Raw genomic sequence first — 19,964 nt, 5'->3', positions numbered from 1 at the left:
AAAAAACTTTTGAAAACAGAATTTGCTGTTCCTAAAAAGTTTTCTTTGTTGTTCATTTCTGTTGGAGCAAGTATAGGCTAATGATTTATTTTTTTGTAAAATTTTTTTTACCTAATGTAGATGTTTGAGTGTGCTTGGTTTTATAATTGAATATTTCCCTCCCATTTGTATACGAATTTACATTTTGAAATTGAGTAGGTAAATAAAAATATACATTCGAATTACGTAAATAGAAAATAACAAACTTGTAATATTAGAGTTGTTATATTATTAGTTGTTATATATATTATATTATGTTATATTAGAATTGAAAAAAGCGCACTTGAAATCCATTTGTATTCCTCCTACCTTTTTCTGAGCTACCACTGAACCAGATTTTGTGTTGGGTGGGGAGGGGGAGGGTAGTTCTCCACACTGCCGAAGGCTAAGCCGTCACAAGTTTAAAAAAACAAAACTTCTTTCGAATAAGATTTTTAGATAAGCTCACCTGTACCATGTTCCAGTAAGGTGTTATCTTTGCCAGACTCTCAGTGACCTGTGAACATCCTGAACCCAGCAGGAAGGGCATGCGTGTGTGAGTGTGTGTGTAGAGAGCGTGGAAATACGTGTCCACTCCAACCCCAGGATCACACTGAAAAATAACAAGTACTTGAAAACATAAAAATAAAAACAAACTTAGAATCCTGACAGATAAAAATTTATTCTAAAAAGCTGAGATCTTATAGTGCTCGTCTAGTCGTTAGATGGTTACTGGCTCGATAATAAAGAAACAATTTTTCAATGTTAAACTTAAATTAATATTTTTTATAATGTGGGTTGATTTCTTCTAAGGCATTTTCTACACCGCAAATGAAAGAGTAATAACAAATATAGACTCTGACAGTACAACAGCTTTAGTAGTGGATTTTACGAATATGAGTATAGTTATTCCAATAAGTTAGCAATAAATAAGTCAGATTTTAAGTGCATCAATGGCCTAATCCATCCAAGCATGTATATCTTTCAAATGGATAAATCGACGATAGACTGTCCTATATGCCTCATTAGCTGGAATATATTACAATAGTGTTCACAAAAGGTTTTGTAATAATTTAAACGTATACAGGATGTTTCAGAATTCTCGTCGGATACTTTAGGGTATTATGCCTAGATTCTTCGTAAGCAAAACAAATTACATACCGTATCAAAAATATTTTAGTGGTTGTCTCTCTGTCTGTAAGTGTTAAAAAAACAAACAATTACAAGTATGTTAAAATAGCTTTGAAACTTGTATGTGTTATGTTTTAGTTATCAATTAACATACGTGGATTTATATCAAAACTCTAACATTACTACCCTAAAGTATGCGACACGAATTCTGAAACATTTTGTACACTTTTTTGTCCTAGAACGCTAGGCACGAGCCTGGGATTGTTTTTCACATTACTTCAGGTTAGACCTAGGGGTTGCGGCATTATCACTTAGATAAAATCCATTGGTGACGTGGCAGGGATCAAACCCGGGACCTCAGGGACTGAAGTCCCTCGCTCTTACCACTACGCCAGCTCGCTCCCCATTCAATTCAACATTCTGTACATTAGGGATCGAAAATATTTTACTTAATACATTTATTTTAAAATGGATATCGTAGCAATGCAATTTATACCACGATCAGAATATAAATAACACTTTGATGATGAGACTTTCAACAACTAACAACTAAACTAAACAACTGAAATGATTTTTTTTATGTCTCATGACACCCTTTCACCCTTTACCAATCTAATTAATTTGGAACCGCAATTTCACACGCCCTATGCCTTATTGAATATTTTAACCTGGAACAAAAGACTGTTGCAAGTCCAATCACGTTCATCCTTTGTAAACTCTTTTAGAAATCCCGATAGCCTGAGCTTTTCTCATTGAAACTTTTGCAATAAAACTTACTCGTGAATGTATGTGCTAAAAAGTGTTTATTATGTAATTTTACTTTTATTCTTAGGGTTCACAAGTAGGCCTTTTTGACGATGTCAAATTATACCAATATTTATTGTCGACTGAAATATTCCATTAAATATAAAAACAATAATTCAAAATATCAAAAAATCTGAAGAAACTGTTAAATATACACACAAAAGTATTTAATTTCATAGATAATGTATTGGAATCAAGCAGGAATTGCTTGAATCTTGTTCTGAAAAATTATTAGTACCTTAATCACTTTTTTAAATTCCTCAAAAAGATAAATTATTACTCAACGAAGGTGTGAAGCATGAGAGTTGTAAATGCCATAAACCGTGATTATGACATCCGACAACAAAGTTTGTTTTGAGGGAGGATTATCACGTTTCCGCTTCACGAAACACCTCTGTTTCCGGCGAGATACGATTGTCATTGCAAATCCGTCTGGAACCATCGCGAAAAAATTCTAAGGCCTACGCAACTTTCCACATTGAAAAAGGTTACAAGTAATATATATTCGACCATGAAGTTTCCATTGCAATTAAGTAGGATAAATTATAAATATTTCTATGAAAATATGATACAGGTAGACTTTGGTATCGATATTATTTTAAAGCCAAGGATAATTCCAAGGATGATATAGCTATATCGATAGTATCGCCAAGGATTAATTAACTGTATTTTGGATCCTAAACCAACATTGTAAAAAAAATGAATATTTTAAGCTATATCAAGGAATATTTTACGACACTCGACAATATATATTTATTAATGATAAAAATACCTGAGAAAATGAAATAATCATAAATAGAATAAAATACTTATTTATTTTATAGTGAAAAATAAATGTTAAAATTAACTGGAATTTTAATTCTAGGAGTAGTTTTTCAGATAACTCGTTTTCAGTTCCACAAATAACTAGATTAACCTATTCTTAAAAATAAAATAATCTAAAAAAATATATATATATCAACGGGCACTATTCAGAAAAATAAGTACGATAGGTATTTTATTTATGGCTGTGAAGAATTTATAGTATGTAATTATAAAAAAAACAGAGTAACTTAAATATAAGTATCCAGCTGCAGGGTGAGTTAGATAGGTTGTTAATTGTCAATTAATAAAATGTGTTTATGTCACGTTATATAAAAACACCCTCAAGCTTTCCCCGTGCCGTACATCAGAATATAAATTAGTAATTAAAAAATAAATGTATTAAAGCTGCTGTAAAAATATAATTCAAATTACTTCTTTTAACGATCAAACAACGTATGAAGTTTTAACATTACTGTATCCTGCATTAGCGTAAAATCTTTAACATTTTAAACATTCAATCAAATAATGGTGGATTACAAATCTTGAATAATTTTTCCCTGGAGACTAATTAATCTCAAAGTTCCGAGGATAAAGCATAACATCCAGCTAAAAGATTCAATAGAAGTCTTGAGAGCCTAGACTTCTTTGCTTGAAATATAGCCTAAGTTTGTCCACCGGTGTTTACACAATGAAAAATACATACGTTACATCGTGTGATATAAATAGTATAAATATATTAGTATAGTATAACGGTTTCCAATTGTTTTACAACAAATTTGCTCAGCTATATTGCGTAGCATTGAAGTAAAAACCAGTTTGATATTTTTCTGACTATTGCAATGGTAAGTCGTCCAAAAACATTTAATAAACTTAATCAAAAAACTATACATACATTTTACATTCATTATCCACCTATATTTTCGTTGGAAAAGTTCCACCTCACTGGTTAACAAAGTTATGAAGCACCAAGAAGATGAGGCAACATCAATCTTTGTTATCGAGAACAGTTTTAAAAGTCAAACAAGAGAATATTTAAAATAACCCAAAGGCAGTTTTATAAACGTGTCAGGTTGTTTATGTAATACATTACACAACAATAATAATTTGTTAAATACTCGTCTTGCATGTATGTAGTGATTGAGTAGTTATAAACGTATAACGTTATCCCAGAAAAAGATTATTAAGGTACAATGTGTAAAAATAGATAATACCTTATGGTGTGTGAGGTATTGTTACATAGTTTATGTTCAATGAATAATTTAAGAAATAACATTGGAAAGTAGATAATACTTACTTTAAAACATTCTAAAATGGTTGATCAATAGGTACAGACATGCACCATACACTTATCTTGTAAAATTGTATGTAAAACTAAATTCTGGTACTGACCTGGATTTTTTAATCACAAACAACACAATTTAAAAAGACGATAATAAATATGGAACAAAACCTTCACTTTGTATAGTAGTAAATGTATATTAGGCTAGCCTATTCCTCTAGAACACAAAAGTATGATGTTTGTTGCATGCAACAACAAAATAAGTTGTAAACTTTTAAACATCTATAATGTTTATGTTTTTATATAATATACATAATTTAAATGAAACAAAAAATTATACTTAGGTTAAAAAAGAATATATATTAAATGCCAATTTCTTCGCCATTATTATTCTTGAGAAAAACGAAAAATGGTTATATTACGTGGTGCTTGAATATTTAATTTTTCATAATATCTACATGTAGATTAAGTTTATTGAACACCCAATTTTAACTACTGTGTATTTATAAAAATACATTTTGGTTATTTATTCTGTAAGAAAACCTATTCAAATCTTGCGTGAAGTAAATACATTTTACGAACAACATTTAACTTATTTATATCAAGAAATATAATGAACTTTCAAAAACTTTGAAAAACACACGATAGAAGTGTCTTGCATTCACAAGTAGAAAAATATACCGTTTTAAAAATTTTAATTAACGTATCTTTAGGTGAATTATGTATTCTATACTAAAACTATACGGTAGCATTAGTGAAACTGAATTTTCCACATAAATAAAGAGACCATTGCAGGAAATTGTGATCCTTGATAAAAACAAATTTTCACAACCATATTTATTCGTTATTTTTCTAATAATACTTTTTTATAATCATTATGAGATATTTGTACTAATTTTCTTGAATTAAATAATACATATACCAACTCAAAATATTATATATAAAAAGGATATGAATGTACTAGTTTGCATAGGAAATAAATACAGAATTTAGTTAGATAAAATATAAGGATGTCGCATTTATTTACTAAACAAAAATGCGCTGAGTTCGTCAAAGGAAGTATCTGTCTCGTTTCTCCTTTCTCTTTAACATGTGGCAGGGATATGTTGACATTCTCTATGCATAATTTTCTTTGCCCTACAGCTTGTCATAAGATTTGTATTCATGTGATATTTCGTTATATTGTGTTCTAAGCAAAAACTATGTAAGACTGGAACTTAGTTGTTGATAAATTATTTTGGATGGCGTAAGTGTGAACATTCTATGAACTAGTAGATATAATACCAGAATATGACCCCACTTTCGGCGTTTTAGAGGCACTTTTAGGGCACTTTTTATAGGGGAAAAATGAGAAAAAAATGGAAGAGCTTTTTTTGGCCACTTTTTTTAAAGACCCAGCTCTCGACCTATACACCCCTATATAAATTTTCTACTTTTGTTAATACTAAAAATCACGTCTGGAAATGGTGAGCTTTTTATGGCCACTTTTTTAAAGACCTGGATCTCGTCCAATACAAGCCTATATAAATGTTCAAACTCCATTAAAATTTCAAATCCACATCCATTCCCATGTATATTTTCAAAATCATGTGAGGTTTGTGCGCGAACTCGGGCACGCTTATGGCTATGTGTAAACTATGCCTGACTCAAATGAATGACTGTGAGTGTAACCTAATGACCCCAATCAAAACCAATTGTCAACATTCTCTGTCTGTCTGGCGCCAGTCTGTCTGGGGCAGGTTTAGACAATTACCAAATATGTTTGATTGATTGACCTCAATTATTCAATTGTTCAATTTCAGTTTGTTCAATTTCCATTGTTAAGTTCTAAATTAATTTAGACAATTTTGTGGTATATAAGGGGGGCATTCTACGGAATCATCACTAACTCTTCCACCTGGATCTTCTTGTTTTGGTAAGTCTTTGACATCTAAGCTAGACTATTGTAATATGTTGTCGCGTGTCGGGTCATGGGATCAATTGGTGACGTAATTGATGCTTGTACTCATAGGCCTACTCTGTATTTCTTTTAACTTAGGAGTGTAGCTAATTTCCCGAGTCCATTTTTCAAAACTTAGCCGAATTGAGTCACTAAGGAACTTGTAAAAAATGTATATAAGTCTATTTTTAAACACTTAGAGTATTTTGAACAGTCACTAAGGAACTTAAAATGTATATAAGTCTATTTTAAAAAACTTAGCCAAATTCACTCATGACTTTGAGTCAAAAGTTTGCACAAGTTATTATTTAAAAACTTAGCCGAATTATACTCACTATATAATTTTGTCGAGTTCCTTTTAACATAGGTAACACTCACTCTGTATATATGTAGACTCAGCAATCTGAATTGCTAAAAAGTATTTTTACTTAAGATTTTGGATTTAGTTTTGATTTAGAAAATTACAATTGCTAAATCTTATTGTATAAAATTGTTTTGAATATTAAAATATAAAATTCTAATTCAAATTATTATTTCTCATTAATTGAAATTGTCAAAATGTAATTTCTACTATATAGAAGATTCCAACCTATTTTTTAATTACATATATAAAAATGAAGACTACATGTCAACATTGTTTTGCATCGCTCTCCAAAAAAAGCAACCTGATTCGCCACTACAAGGTAATACATAAAATGAAGGTGAAACTGTGCAAAGTTTGTGATATAATCTGTGATAATAACATGGCTCTAAAATCTCATATATTACAAACTCATAAGACTTGTAATTTCTGTAAAAGAAATGTTGTTGGTCATTTTAAAAGACATGTAAATTCTTGTAACAAATGTCCATATACAATGATTAAATTTGTTGGTGAATCGATTAAAACTGAACTTAAAAGTACTCTTCAGTCTTGTCCTCTACCAATAAAATGGACTTTAGTAAGGAGAATCAAATTTTTAAAATATACAATAGATCAAAATGGAAAATTAGTTAATGAGAAAGAATGTATTGCAGATTTTAGAAGCCTTACTACCTTAACCATTGAGAAGAGAGATTTAAAGCCTCAAATTGAAAATGCCCTTTTCAAGATTGACGCTTCCATACACAAATATCAAGCCGAAGGCAGTGGATGGATTTATGACCATACTAAATATTGGCAGTTGCACGTTTACAAGTATAAGCCCCTAACTCCAAAGTCATACATTCCCACACCAAAAAGTATTAAATTGACAAAAGCAGTTTTAAATATAAAGAATGTTGATAATAAATGCTTCCTTTGGTCAATTTTAGCAGCTTTACATCCAAGGAATGCTAAACATGCTAATAGAGTCTCTAACTATGCACCCTACGTAGGTAAGTTGAACATGACAAATATAAAATATCCCGTAAAAATATCTGACATAGATCAATTTGAAAGAAAGAATAATATAAGTGTTAATGTATTTGGAGTTGAAGACCAAAAATTTATATATCCATTAAGAAGAACCAAACTGAATAGTAACACTCATATAGATCTATTATTATTACAACAAGGTCGTAAATCACATTACTGTTTAATTCGTGATTTTAATAGGTTAATGCTACGGTCAACAAAAGATAACAGTAAAAAGCATTTTTGCAAGTTTTGTTTACAACATTTTTACACCAAAGATAAATTGGAGTGTCATATAACATATTGTAAAAACTTTGATGTCCAACGAGTGGAAATGTCTAAACAAGATACATTACAATTTAAAAATTATAAATATCAACTTAAAGCCCCATTTGTAATTTATGCTGATTTTGAGTGCTTTATAAACTCTAACAACCATACTCCATCTGGATTTGCATTTGTCGTAGTAAAAGATTCTAAGATTATTTCTGAAGAGTTATATAGTGGCGAAAATGTTATGGATGTGTTTTTCGAAAGGTTGTTTGAGACTTATGACTTCATTAAAAATCAAATGGCAATATATATCCCCCTTGTAATGACTCCTGAGCAAGAGGCATCTTTCCAAAACTCAACACATTGTCATATTTGTGAAAAGCCTCTATATTTTGATAGGGTACGGGAACATTGTCATTCAAATGGCCAATACCGTGGAGCTGTCCACAATGATTGCAATTTAAACTATAAAGTAACAAAGAAAATACCAGTATTCTTTCATAACTTAAAAAATTACGATGGACATTTAATTATGCAACACTTGGGAAAGTTTAATCGTAAATTAAATTGCATAGCCAAAGATATGGAAAAGTACATTTCATTCTCTGTTGATGATTTAGTATTTTTAGATTCCTATAACTTTCTGTCCCTTCCATTATACAAATTAGCTTCCAATTTAAATACATTTAGATTCATAGACAATCCACTACTACAACGCAAAGGCGTATTTCCCTATGAATATATGACAGGACCAGATAAGTTTGCAGAGTCTCTACCTCCAATTGAAAAATTTTACAGTACTTTAACTAAAGAACATATCTCTCCCATCGAATATGAACATGCTAAAAATGTCTGGACCCATTTTAATATACATAATTTACAAGAATATCATGATTTATATCTTAAAACAGATGTATTGCTACTGGCTGATGTGTTTGAGACATTTAGAGACCTGTGTTTAAAGGATTACAAACTTGACCCCGTACATATGTATTCACTTCCAGGACTAACATGGGAAGCTTGTCTTAGAATGACTGGTATAAAATTACAATTATTTCAAGATATTGACATGCATTTGTTCATAGAAAGTGCAATCAGAGGAGGAGTCAGTATGATTTCTACACGTTACGCTAAAGCCAATAATAGATATATGGGCAAACATTATGATCCCAATCAAGAAAGTGTGTATTTAATATATTTAGATTGTAACTCGCTATACTCCACAGCTATGTGTGAGACACTACCCGTGGATGGATTTCGTTGGACGAATGAGATAGACTACAAAAACAATCAAAATGATGAGTTTGGATATATCTTAGAAGTTGATTTAAAATACGATAAAAGCTTACATGATTTACATAATGACTATCCATTAGCACCTGAGAAAATGAATGGCAAATTAATATCTAATTTAAATGACAAAACTAAATATATTTTACATTATAAAGCATTACAAAAATATGAGGAATTAGGTTTGGTTGCTACAAAATACTATAGAATTTTAAAATTTAGACAATCAAAATGGCTTGCACCCTATATTAATTTTAATATTGAAAAACGCAAATGTGCTAAAAATGATTTTGAAAAAGACTTTTACAAATTGTTAAATAATAGTCTCTTTGGTCGAACAATTATGAACCAACGCAAGTTTCGTGATATATATCTCAAGGATGAGTCACTATTAACAAAATATGTCACTAATCCAAGGTTTGACTGTAGCAAAAAGTTCGATAACAATTTACATGCTATACATTTAAATAAATTAGTTGTAAAGTTTAATAAGCCGATATATTTGGGAATGACCATTTTGGATATTAGTAAAGTAATAATGTATGATTTCCACTATAATTATATGTCAAAATTTAAGAACAAAAGATTTCTTATGACTGATACAGATTCTTTAATGTATTCTATAGTTACAGAGGACTTTTACAAGGAAATAGAAAGTGACTTGCACTATTTTGATACCTCTGGATATAGTAAAGACCATTTCTTATACTCTGATAAAAATAAAAAAGTCACAGGCAAGTTCAAAGACGAATTAGATGGTCATATTATGTATGAATATTGTGGTTTAAGACCAAAGTTATATTCTTATATTCCTCTAAAATGGTTATATGAAGAAGACAAGCAAGCTTTAGAGGTGAAGAAAGCTAAAGGAGCTGATGGTGCTACAGTTAAACATCTCCTTAGACATCAACATTATTTGAACTGTCTTGCAACTGGGCAAGATTACTATGAGAATGTGACAAGAATTAAATCTACAAATCATCATCTTCAAACCTTAACCATGAACAAGAAAGTACTATCATTTGACGATGACAAGAGGTTTATTCTAGAAGATGGCATCAATACGCTTGCGCTTGGTCACTATAAAATTGATCAAACATAAATCTATATTTGCCATTATTCTTTGACCTTTCTTTGTCTATTACAAAAAAGCCATATTTAGTTTTATCCCAGCATTGGTGGCAGAGATTTCTAAATTGGTTAAATGAAAAGTCATTACCAACATGATTGTTATATACATGTTTTAAATTTAAATCATCTTGTTTAAATAATATTAGGAAATTTACATTATCACGTAAATGTTTGTGTACTTTGCTGTAAGATTGACACAAGTAAAAACAGTTATTATTTTTATGTCGACCCATTGAAAAAAATTGTGTAATATTTTGACTATTTATGTCATCAAATACAACAACTGACTGTGATTTTACATCATTTGGTGTGATTTCACAGTCAGTACACGTGTGTAATTTCACTTCGTCACACAAACTAAATATTTCAATTATTTTTTTATATTTTTCTTGTTCTAAAGATTTAGATATTAAATATAAGTTTGTAAATTTTAATCCTTCCTTTCTTACAATTAAATTGTAAATTACAACCGTCTTCCCACTTCCACTTGGACCACAAATAACACATCGAATATTGGTAGGAAATAGACCCAACTTCTTTGGTATATTTTCCTTAGTATGTACTATTTTAAATTTATGTTTTTGTTGAATAAAAGACATTTTTTATATAATAAAAATGGTGAAAAATGATAATAAGAAAACATGTAAAAAAGGCAAAGGTTTATTCTTAAAGCCTTACAGGGGTCGAGGGCTATTGAATACTCTTATAAATAATCTTCCATTTCCACTTCACATACCATCATATCGGTACTGTGGACCTGGAACGAATATACGTCAAAATCTAGCCAAAAATGTACCTCCAAAAAATAAGTTAGACTCTTATTGTAAAGAGCATGACATATTCTACATGAATAATCCCGATACCGCTGCTCGGAACAAAGCAGACATGAGATTAGCAGACTTAGCTTGGACTAGAGTAACGGCGAATGACGCAAGTCTTGCTGAAAGAGCTGAAGCTTATGCGGTGACAAATTTGATGAAGGCAAAAGCAAAAATGGGAATGGGATTAAAATTTAATAAAAAAGATGGACAACTACCAGCTGTTAGAGGCCGCAAAAGACGTGCCTCACTTCCGGGGGGTGTACCTAAAAAACGAGCTAAAAAATCTAACACCAAAAGTAAAAGAGTGCGGAATAGTTAATTTAGACAGTTCATCTGGCACACATTGGACAGCATATCGTAAAAATAAAGATATTGTAATTTATTTTGACCCATTTGGAATCCAACCTCCAAAAGAAGTAATTAAATATTTTGAGGGACATAAAATATTCTATACAACCGATAAAATACAAGATTTAAATAGTTCTATTTGTGGAATTTTATGTTTATCATTCATAAAAAATTTTTGTTTATAAAAATGGATTCATTTACTATAACATTTTCGGGTACAGAGCCAGAGCTAAAGTCAGTGTTCTTTCCTCCCATAGAATTAAATGATGATTATGTAATTGGATTAGTAGATTTTCAAAGTTATAATTCTATATTTAATGTAAAAAAACCACTTAATACTTTAACATATTACAAAGTAGAGAAAAAAACATTACCAAAGGGAGAGATCTTAGTTGATGATTTAAACCAGTTATTAGATGGTAAACTTAAAGTTATAATAGATAAAAATGGAGAAGCATTAATTAATACTAAAGTCAAACTTTTATTCAAAGGGCTTATTCCAAAATTAAATCAACTTAAAGGCAACAAATTAACCATTGGAGAAGGTGATGATGTTTTCTATTATGACCACAAAGCTCCAGTTACAATAGAAATTTCTGAAGGAACATATGAGGTGGTTGAGCTTGCAAAGGAAATTCAAAAGCAAATCCCAGACTTTTTCCTTACAGCTAATAATAAAACTATGAAAGCGACATTACTTTCTAGCCACGTGTTTGATTTTACAAAACCGTGTTTAGGGTCTGTTTTATTGGGATTTAAAGGGGTTTCTACTCCTGGTGTTCAGTTTGAATCTACAAATAAAATAAACATTAATAATGTAAATGTGATTAGAGTAAAATGTAATATTGCAAACGGGTCCTATTTAAATGGAAACAAATCACACACCATACATAGCTTTTATCCAGAAGCTCCTCCTGGCTACAAAATTATTGAAGTTCCAAGAAATATTATATATTTTCCTGTAAATAAGAGAAGTTTAGATGTTGTCAGTATTACATTTGCCGATCAGCATGACAAGGCAATTGACTTTAATGGAGAAGAAACTACAATTACTTGTCATATAAAAAAGATATGAGAATTTATAAGAATTTATCTATAAGTATACAAAATGCTAGGTTCCTACGATCAATAGGACTAAAGTTAAAATTTTCTATTAATAAAAATGGAAGATTTTCTAGACGTTACAGGGAAATCCCAATTCGACGATAGTGTGGTTAAAATTACAAATCACTCCTATGTTCCCCATAACACTTTAGCAATAAATAATTCTGATGAAATTCGAATATGTATTAATAATCAAGATTTGCTAACTCTCCCATGTAGGAGTTATCTGTATATTAAGGGAGAAATTGAAAATCATGATAAAGGTCATTTTATAAATAATGCATTTGCATTCTTATTTGATGAAATTAGATATGAAGTCGCAGGTAAAGAAATAGACATTGTAAGAAACCCAGGAATTTCTAGTCTTATGAAAATATTGAGCTCTTACAATAAAACAACTAAATTGTCAAATGTGGCATTTGATTCTGACACGAATTTAAAAGAGTTCCATAAAAGTGGCAAGTTTAGTACTTGTTTGCCATTAGAACTGTTAATGGGTGTATTTGAGGATTTTAATAAGGTATTAGTAAATGTCAAACAAGAATTGGTGTTGAAAAGATCCAAAAATGATTTGAATTGTATATTAACAACCACTAGTGCTCCAGCCAGTGGTACTGCTGATGCAATTCCCAAAATTATACTTAACTCAATTCAATGGGTGATGCCACATGTAATACCATCAGATGGGGAGAAGTTACAATTACAAAAGATGTTATTGCAAAATAAAAATTTGCAAATTGCATTTAGAAGCTTAGAGTTGCATGAACTTCCATCATATCCCAATACTACAAGACATACATGGTCAGTAAAGACATCTTCAAGTTTGGAGAAGCCTAGGTATATTATATTTGGTTTCCAAACAGCTAGGGATAATAGTGCACGAAAAAGAACTGATGAATTTGATCACTGTAAGTTAAAAAATCTCAAAGTATTTCTAAACTCTGAATATTATCCTTATAGTGATTTAAATCTCGACTTTGAAAATGGAGATGTCTCTAAAGCTTATGAGATGTTTATGAGGTTTAGAGAGACTTACTATAATACTATCCCAGATCCTATGATTAGTAGGGCTGAGTTTATGAAGAAATATCCACTAATTGTAATAGACTGTTCTAGACAGAACGAAACAGTGAAGGAAGGAATTGTTGATATTAAATTAGAGATTGAAACTGCAGAAAATGTACCATCAAATACATCTGCATATTGTTTAATAATACATGATAAAGTGTTTGAGTACAATCCTTTGTCAAATGAGATAAATAAAATGTAAATAAAAGATGAAAAACATTCAACAAGAATTGGTTGACTCTGCAAATCAAATACGAGAGAAATATAGAGCTTTAAAACGTGGCAAGTTTCTAGAGGCTGAAGAGAGGTTTCAAACATTCCAACCTTTAATAGAGCCATTACAAGAATTAAAAAAAATCGCCAAAACAGAGAGGCCTCGAATGGAGATTCTCCCAATGACTCCATCTAGAATACCAATAATACCAAGATTACAACCATTACAGCAATCCACCCCACAGAAATTAGATTTTGGTCTTTTAGCATCAGACTATTTAGGAAATTACCTCAGTAAAAGTAGTATGACAGACACTACATATGGTATTAGACGAGAAGCAAATAAATTTTTTATTGGAAATAAGGAAGTTGACATTGCCAATGATGATGTTACAATTGCAAATAAAACCTACAAGGGGACAAAAGGTTTGTGGCAATTGTTAACTTTAAAAGAACCTGAGGATTATACTCCGGCTGATTTGCAAAATTATAAAGAAATTTTGGAAGCTACAAATGGACATTTAAAGAGTTACAAAGATGGTGCACCAATTTCAAGTAATAGACATACTAAATATCTTAATATAATTAAACCTCTATTTAAGTCTGTTGGTGAAGGTTTGAGACAAGTGACTGGTAATAAAATAGACTATATTTATTGGGATGATCCTAATGAGCTTGTAGATAGGTTAAGACTTCTTTGGCTAAGTCGCCAAGCCGGTAACTCAGGAGTGGATAATGAAATAGATTCCATTATTGAGGAATTGAGAGAAAGTGGAATTATTTACTAAATAAAAATATGTTTATAGATAAATTTTATCGTTTATATAATCCATATAATAAGCCTGCAGAACCCAGGGCTAGTAGTGAACCTACTTTAAATTTACAAGACGATAGTTGGAATGGTTTAAACCGTAAAATTGGTAACGTTAAAGATGGGGAGTTTGTAGATGATGTATCAACTTTGGGACAGACATTAACTAGAAAAGGTGATGTCTTCTTACAAGGTAGAACAAAATATGAGTTTTTAGAATCTAAGAATAAAAATTGGAATGCTAAAAAACAGAAAATTACTAATGTGGAAAAGGGTGAAAGTTTAGATGATGTGCCCACTTTACAACAGACTTTAATACGAACAGATGGTGGTACATTTGTACAAGACAATAATAATTATGAATTTTTAGAATCAGAGAATGGTATTTGGAATGCTAAGAAACGGAAAATTACTAATGTAGAAAAGGGCGAAAGTTTAGATGATGTGCCCACTTTACAACAGACTTTAATACGAAAAGAAGATGGTAAATTTGTACAAGACGATAATAATTATGAATTTTTAGAATCAGAGAATGGTGTTTGGAATGCAAAGAAACAGAAAATTAGTAATTTGATGGAAGGTACAGATAGTAAAGATGCTGTGAATGTTTCACAAGTTCCAAAAATGGAAGCAGGCTATTGGAGTTTTAATAGTAAAAGGTTAGTACGTGTTAAACCTGCCATTGATGACACTGACTGTGTTATAAAAGAACAGACTATAACTTTTGATAAAAAAGAAAAATGTTGGGATGCCAAAAAACAATTTATAAGAAATCTACCAGAGGGGGAACATTTGGATGATATTTGTCTAATGTCACAATCTATGCATTACGATGGATCAAAATTTGTATATGGAGAAAAAAATTTTAATTTGATGGAATATAATCCTGATTTATTAGTTGCTGACCCCACATCTTTGAGTGGATTTAAGTATATAGATAATAGACCATATATACCAGAAAACTATGTATTTAAAAGAATGGAAGATAATCTATTGATTGGGGCTAATGGTGATGTATTTAGAGTTACAGGAAAGGATGATGTTATAAAAAATGAATGAAATTGCATACGAGCTTCATAAGCCTGCAAGAAAGAATTTCATTAGAAGGTCTTTTAAAGTATTGGGTATAAACGAAACCATACAAATAGATTTAGTTGATATGCAAAACTATGCTAGAGAAAATTCTGGCAATAAATATATTTTAACTTTAATAGATACATTTTCTAAAAAAGCTTATGCTGCTCCACTAAAGAATAAGACAGGGTTAGTGGTTACAGAAGCCATTAAAACCATTCTACCAAAGGGGGTTAAAAACATTCAATCTGACAATGGAAAAGAATTTTTTAATCAATATTTTAGCAAACTAATGAAAAAATTAAATATTAATCACTATCACACATTTTCTACAACTAAGGCTGCAATTGTGGAGAGGTTTCAGAGAACTTTAAAGAATTGGTTATATAGAGAATTTAGTGCTCAGGGGAGTTATAAATGGTTGGATTTACTTCCAAAGTTAATTCGAAAATATAATAATAAAGTGCATAGATCTATAGGAATGAAGCCTAACCAAGTGAATGTTAAGAATAGTAAATATGTGCATGAGAGGTTGACTTCTAAAGTAGTGCAAGTTAAAAAGCCAAGATATAAGGTAGGTGATAGCGTAAGGATTTCCAAGTATAAACATGTTTTTAGTAAAGGTTATACTCCAAATTGGACAGGGGAACTATTTACAATAGCAGAAGTTAAGAATACAAAGCCTGTGACTTATATCTTGAAAGATGAAAATGGCAATATAATCAGGGGAGGCTTCTATACAGAGGAGTTGTTAAAGACCAAGTATAAGGACATGTATTTGGTAGAGAAGGTAATTAGGAGAAAGGGTGATTCGTTGTATGTCAAATGGCTTGGGTTCCCAAGTAGCCAGAACTCATGGATTTCCACTAAGGATGTCCAAGGGAGCACATCATGAGCCGGGAGCATGCCCGAGTTCACGCACAAACCTCACATGATTTTGAAAATATACATGGGAATGGATGTGGATTTGAAATTTTAATGGAGTTTGAACATTTATATAGGCTTGTATTGGACGAGATCCAGGTCTTTAAAAAAGTGGCCATAAAAAGCTCACCATTTCCAGACGTGATTTTTAGTATTAACAAAAGTAGAAAATTTATATAGGGGTGTATAGGTCGAGAGCTGGGTCTTTAAAAAAAGTGGCCAAAAAAAGCTCTTCCATTTTTTTCTCATTTTTCCCCTATAAAAAGTGCCCTAAAAGTGCCTCTAAAACGCCGAAAGTGGGGTCATATTCTGGTATTATATCTACTTGAACTGTATCTCTTATATTAATGTTCACTTGAAAAAAATTCATATCATTTATATACAAAAACTAAAGGAAAGGTAGGTTATATATTAAGGGAAGTTTAATTTTATTCCCCTAAAAGTTTAAATTTAAAAATATAGAGTTACAGCAATCGTAATGTAAAATTTTAAGAAAAATCATTTAATACATTATTTAAAAAAATGTTCTTGTATATTGCTCTGGGCTAGGTGTTTTACTTGGATATATAATAAGTATAAATTCAAGAAGTTTAAATTGACTTCAAACCAATTTATTTGGTCAATATTAACGATTGATTACAATATTAAATCCATTATTTTATGTTTTTTTTATATTTTATGATAAATATTTTGTTTGAATACTAGTTTATAAATAAATAATATTGATGTTATGTTTTCCAGTGTGCTCCATGTAATTTGGTTAATTGCTTATATTAGCAGCAAATCGAATTACGAGAAATGATAGAATTGGGTTTAGCTACTTGAGAATACTATATTTCCTCAACAACTTATTCGTCTGTGATATAAAAATATATACAAAGTGTATACCTTGAGTTGTTTATATACAAGGGTGGGTCACGTTTCCCTTGAAGCGAGGACTGCCATAATCATCCCCTTTGGGAATTCGGGATTGAAACAGACCCGGTCAAAGAGAAGAGGTATACTTTGTTGGTCTCAATATCAGCTAAAAGTTATATAAATCTTTTCTGAATTAAAATCTTGCATTGGTCATAAACTATTTAATTTCATATTTCATTGATAATTTTATAGACTTCTAGTAAGAATTTTCTTTTATTAGCTTTGGGTCAGTCACACTGATAGTTAAATTAATGTTTTGGTGGGAAAACTCTTTTAAAATGCTGGTTTGAATGAACATTAAGTCTATGAAAATGTTATAAATATACTCCATGAGTAAATTATGAAATACCACTTGAAACAATTAATTGTCACTTAAATCTAATGCTTATTTTAAGTAAAAGAAAGTGAAGTATGGCTGTTCGTAATACAGTAGAATTAGCCGGCTTATCACCACACAAGAGAATTGTAATTGTAAATGTATGCAGATTCGCTTACCCACCACTCTATGCTCTTTTGTATGCATAATCAGGTTTTATAGCTCGTAATGTAGTTAGGAATACATAGCATATATTATCTGTGGTGGTTTTCGCATTTCGATCACAAAATATATAATTGGGCTAGCACAAAAACGTTTTGTATTTAATTTTCAAGTATATGATTTAGTATCTATAAAGTTTCATTAATTACCTCATTTAAGTAATTAATCCCTTGTATAACATTTTGTAACAACTATTTACCAACTAGTGAACTAGCCTATCAGTATATAAAATTTCTTTCAGACTGCTCTTAGCTTTTTCAATAAAAATAATTATTAAATATTTTCAGTAAAATATTACAAACAAAATAACGAGTCATATAATATTACAACTGTGAGTCATATTTTAGCCAATATCTAAATAAAATTCATATTTCATCAAACCATATAAATGGCTTATTCGTTTATTTTATTTTATTTCCATGCCAACGGCCAAAGACCTTTACAAATATGATTGGTAATGATTGTTATAATTTGAAATTTATAAATAAATATGCAGTTATAGAACTAAATAAATAGATATTAAACAGACAAAAATTTATGATGAATAACAGATAAATGTATAAATAAACATTTGAAGAGTTTAACGAGACAATAGAACAAGAAACACCACTCAGTTTACATGCACATTGATTAATAATAGTCTAACCTATCTATACACAAAAAATATAACAACCTATAATAAAAGTTGTTGCTGGTGCAGGGAAGTCAACCGGACCGTAGCCTTCCTTCGAAAAGTCCCCGAGGTGTCTCCGAAGAAGTTAATACTGGCCCCCAAAGTGTTACCAAGACGAAGAAATCTTGCAAGAGGAGCGTGATACTCGTATTGGCTACTGAAGTGCCTCTTGCCGAACAAATCTTGCGAACGGGTTCTAGAAGGCACACGGAGGTCCACTTCGGCAAGTAAAGCGGGACAGTCAATTTGGCCATTGCGAAGTTTGTGAAGGAAAACAACGTCTGCCACACAGCGTTCTAATATTACTTAAGCGACATCCTATTTGCAGTTATTTTGTAATAATATTTAATTTTTTTTCCAAATTCAATCAACCTAATACAATTTGTAACGAATGAAATATAGAAGGTTCGTATCATAACATAGCTGTATTACTTGTCAAATCTAAATCAATTTGTTTCAAAACGGAACTACGCACTCTTTTTGTCGTCAAATAACACCAAATAAATGGCTTCTAAACTTGTGTAAACCTGTTTCCCAACTTTCCTTTGGTCTTTCACCAAGACTCGACTTTCTTAATAAAAGTGCTATTCGTTTTTCTTAAGCTTTTTTTCTGTGTAAACTAATATAACATGTTCTGTGAGGCTTAAAACCATATTAGATCTAAACTAAATTATATGTGTGATAGCTGAATGGTTTATATTTTATTTTCGATTAATAGATAGTACACTATGGATTAACCAACGTGAGGCAATTTTTTCATTACTTTGTTTCTATTATCAACACATATGTTGATAAAATGTTTCTATATATGTTCTATTTATGCTAATATAATAATTATTACTGGGTACATAGCAAGATTTCCTTGATTTTAAAATAGATTTTAACAGCTTGTAGGCCAGTACATAACTACGAAAATTGTTTGGGGTTTTCCCAAGGTAAAATATGTTTTTATTTTATTTCTATGTTAAAAGTCCTTGGAGGCAGGTAGCCATCTTGGATTAATTTAAAACAGCTTCTGAAGAGTTATTAAAGGGTCATAGGGAGATAGAGAGAAAGTGATATAAATATCTAGGGCACTGTGAGATTAGAATTTTCTTGTCGTTTTGTAATTGTTAAGGATTCGTCCACCTTAACTGCAATGTTAATTTCAAACAGTCGTTGAAGGGTAATTTACCATATCAAAATATTTGTTTAGTACCAGAGGGATCGTAATTGAAATATTACGACTGTAAGTTTTCTCTGTAGTTTTGTCATTGTTTTATGAACTATAACAATTAGATCCTTAGGACTCTTAAGGATTTGAAAAAAATACTGATTTAAGTATTACTTAAGTGAAACTTATTGAAGATAAGTGAAGAAAATCAACCTTCTAATATCTTAACTTTGGTCGGTATTTAAAAAAAAAACACAAAAATAAATACTAACTAT

General features: G+C 30.6%; 1 protein-coding gene across 1 annotated transcript in view; it reads right to left on the bottom strand.

The window, feature by feature from the left end:
- The window catches only part of LOC128985293 (gamma-aminobutyric acid type B receptor subunit 2-like), a 116,123-nt gene that overhangs the window by 27,758 nt on the left and 68,401 nt on the right, over positions 1–19,964 (bottom strand). Inside the window, exon 2 of the mRNA XM_054404683.1 lies at positions 488–631. Within this exon, the coding sequence (XP_054260658.1) occupies positions 488–631 (144 nt within the window). The remainder of the gene's footprint in view (positions 1–487; positions 632–19,964) is intronic.

This window comes from Macrosteles quadrilineatus, unplaced genomic scaffold (assembly GCF_028750875.1).
Source record: "Macrosteles quadrilineatus isolate MER2022 unplaced genomic scaffold, UCM_ALF_1.0 Scaffold_2__2_contigs__length_208266976, whole genome shotgun sequence".
Classification (NCBI taxonomy): Eukaryota; Metazoa; Arthropoda; class Insecta; order Hemiptera; family Cicadellidae; genus Macrosteles; species Macrosteles quadrilineatus.
Note: the sequence above shows the minus strand (reverse complement) of the source record. Positions and strands in the feature narration are given on the sequence as shown.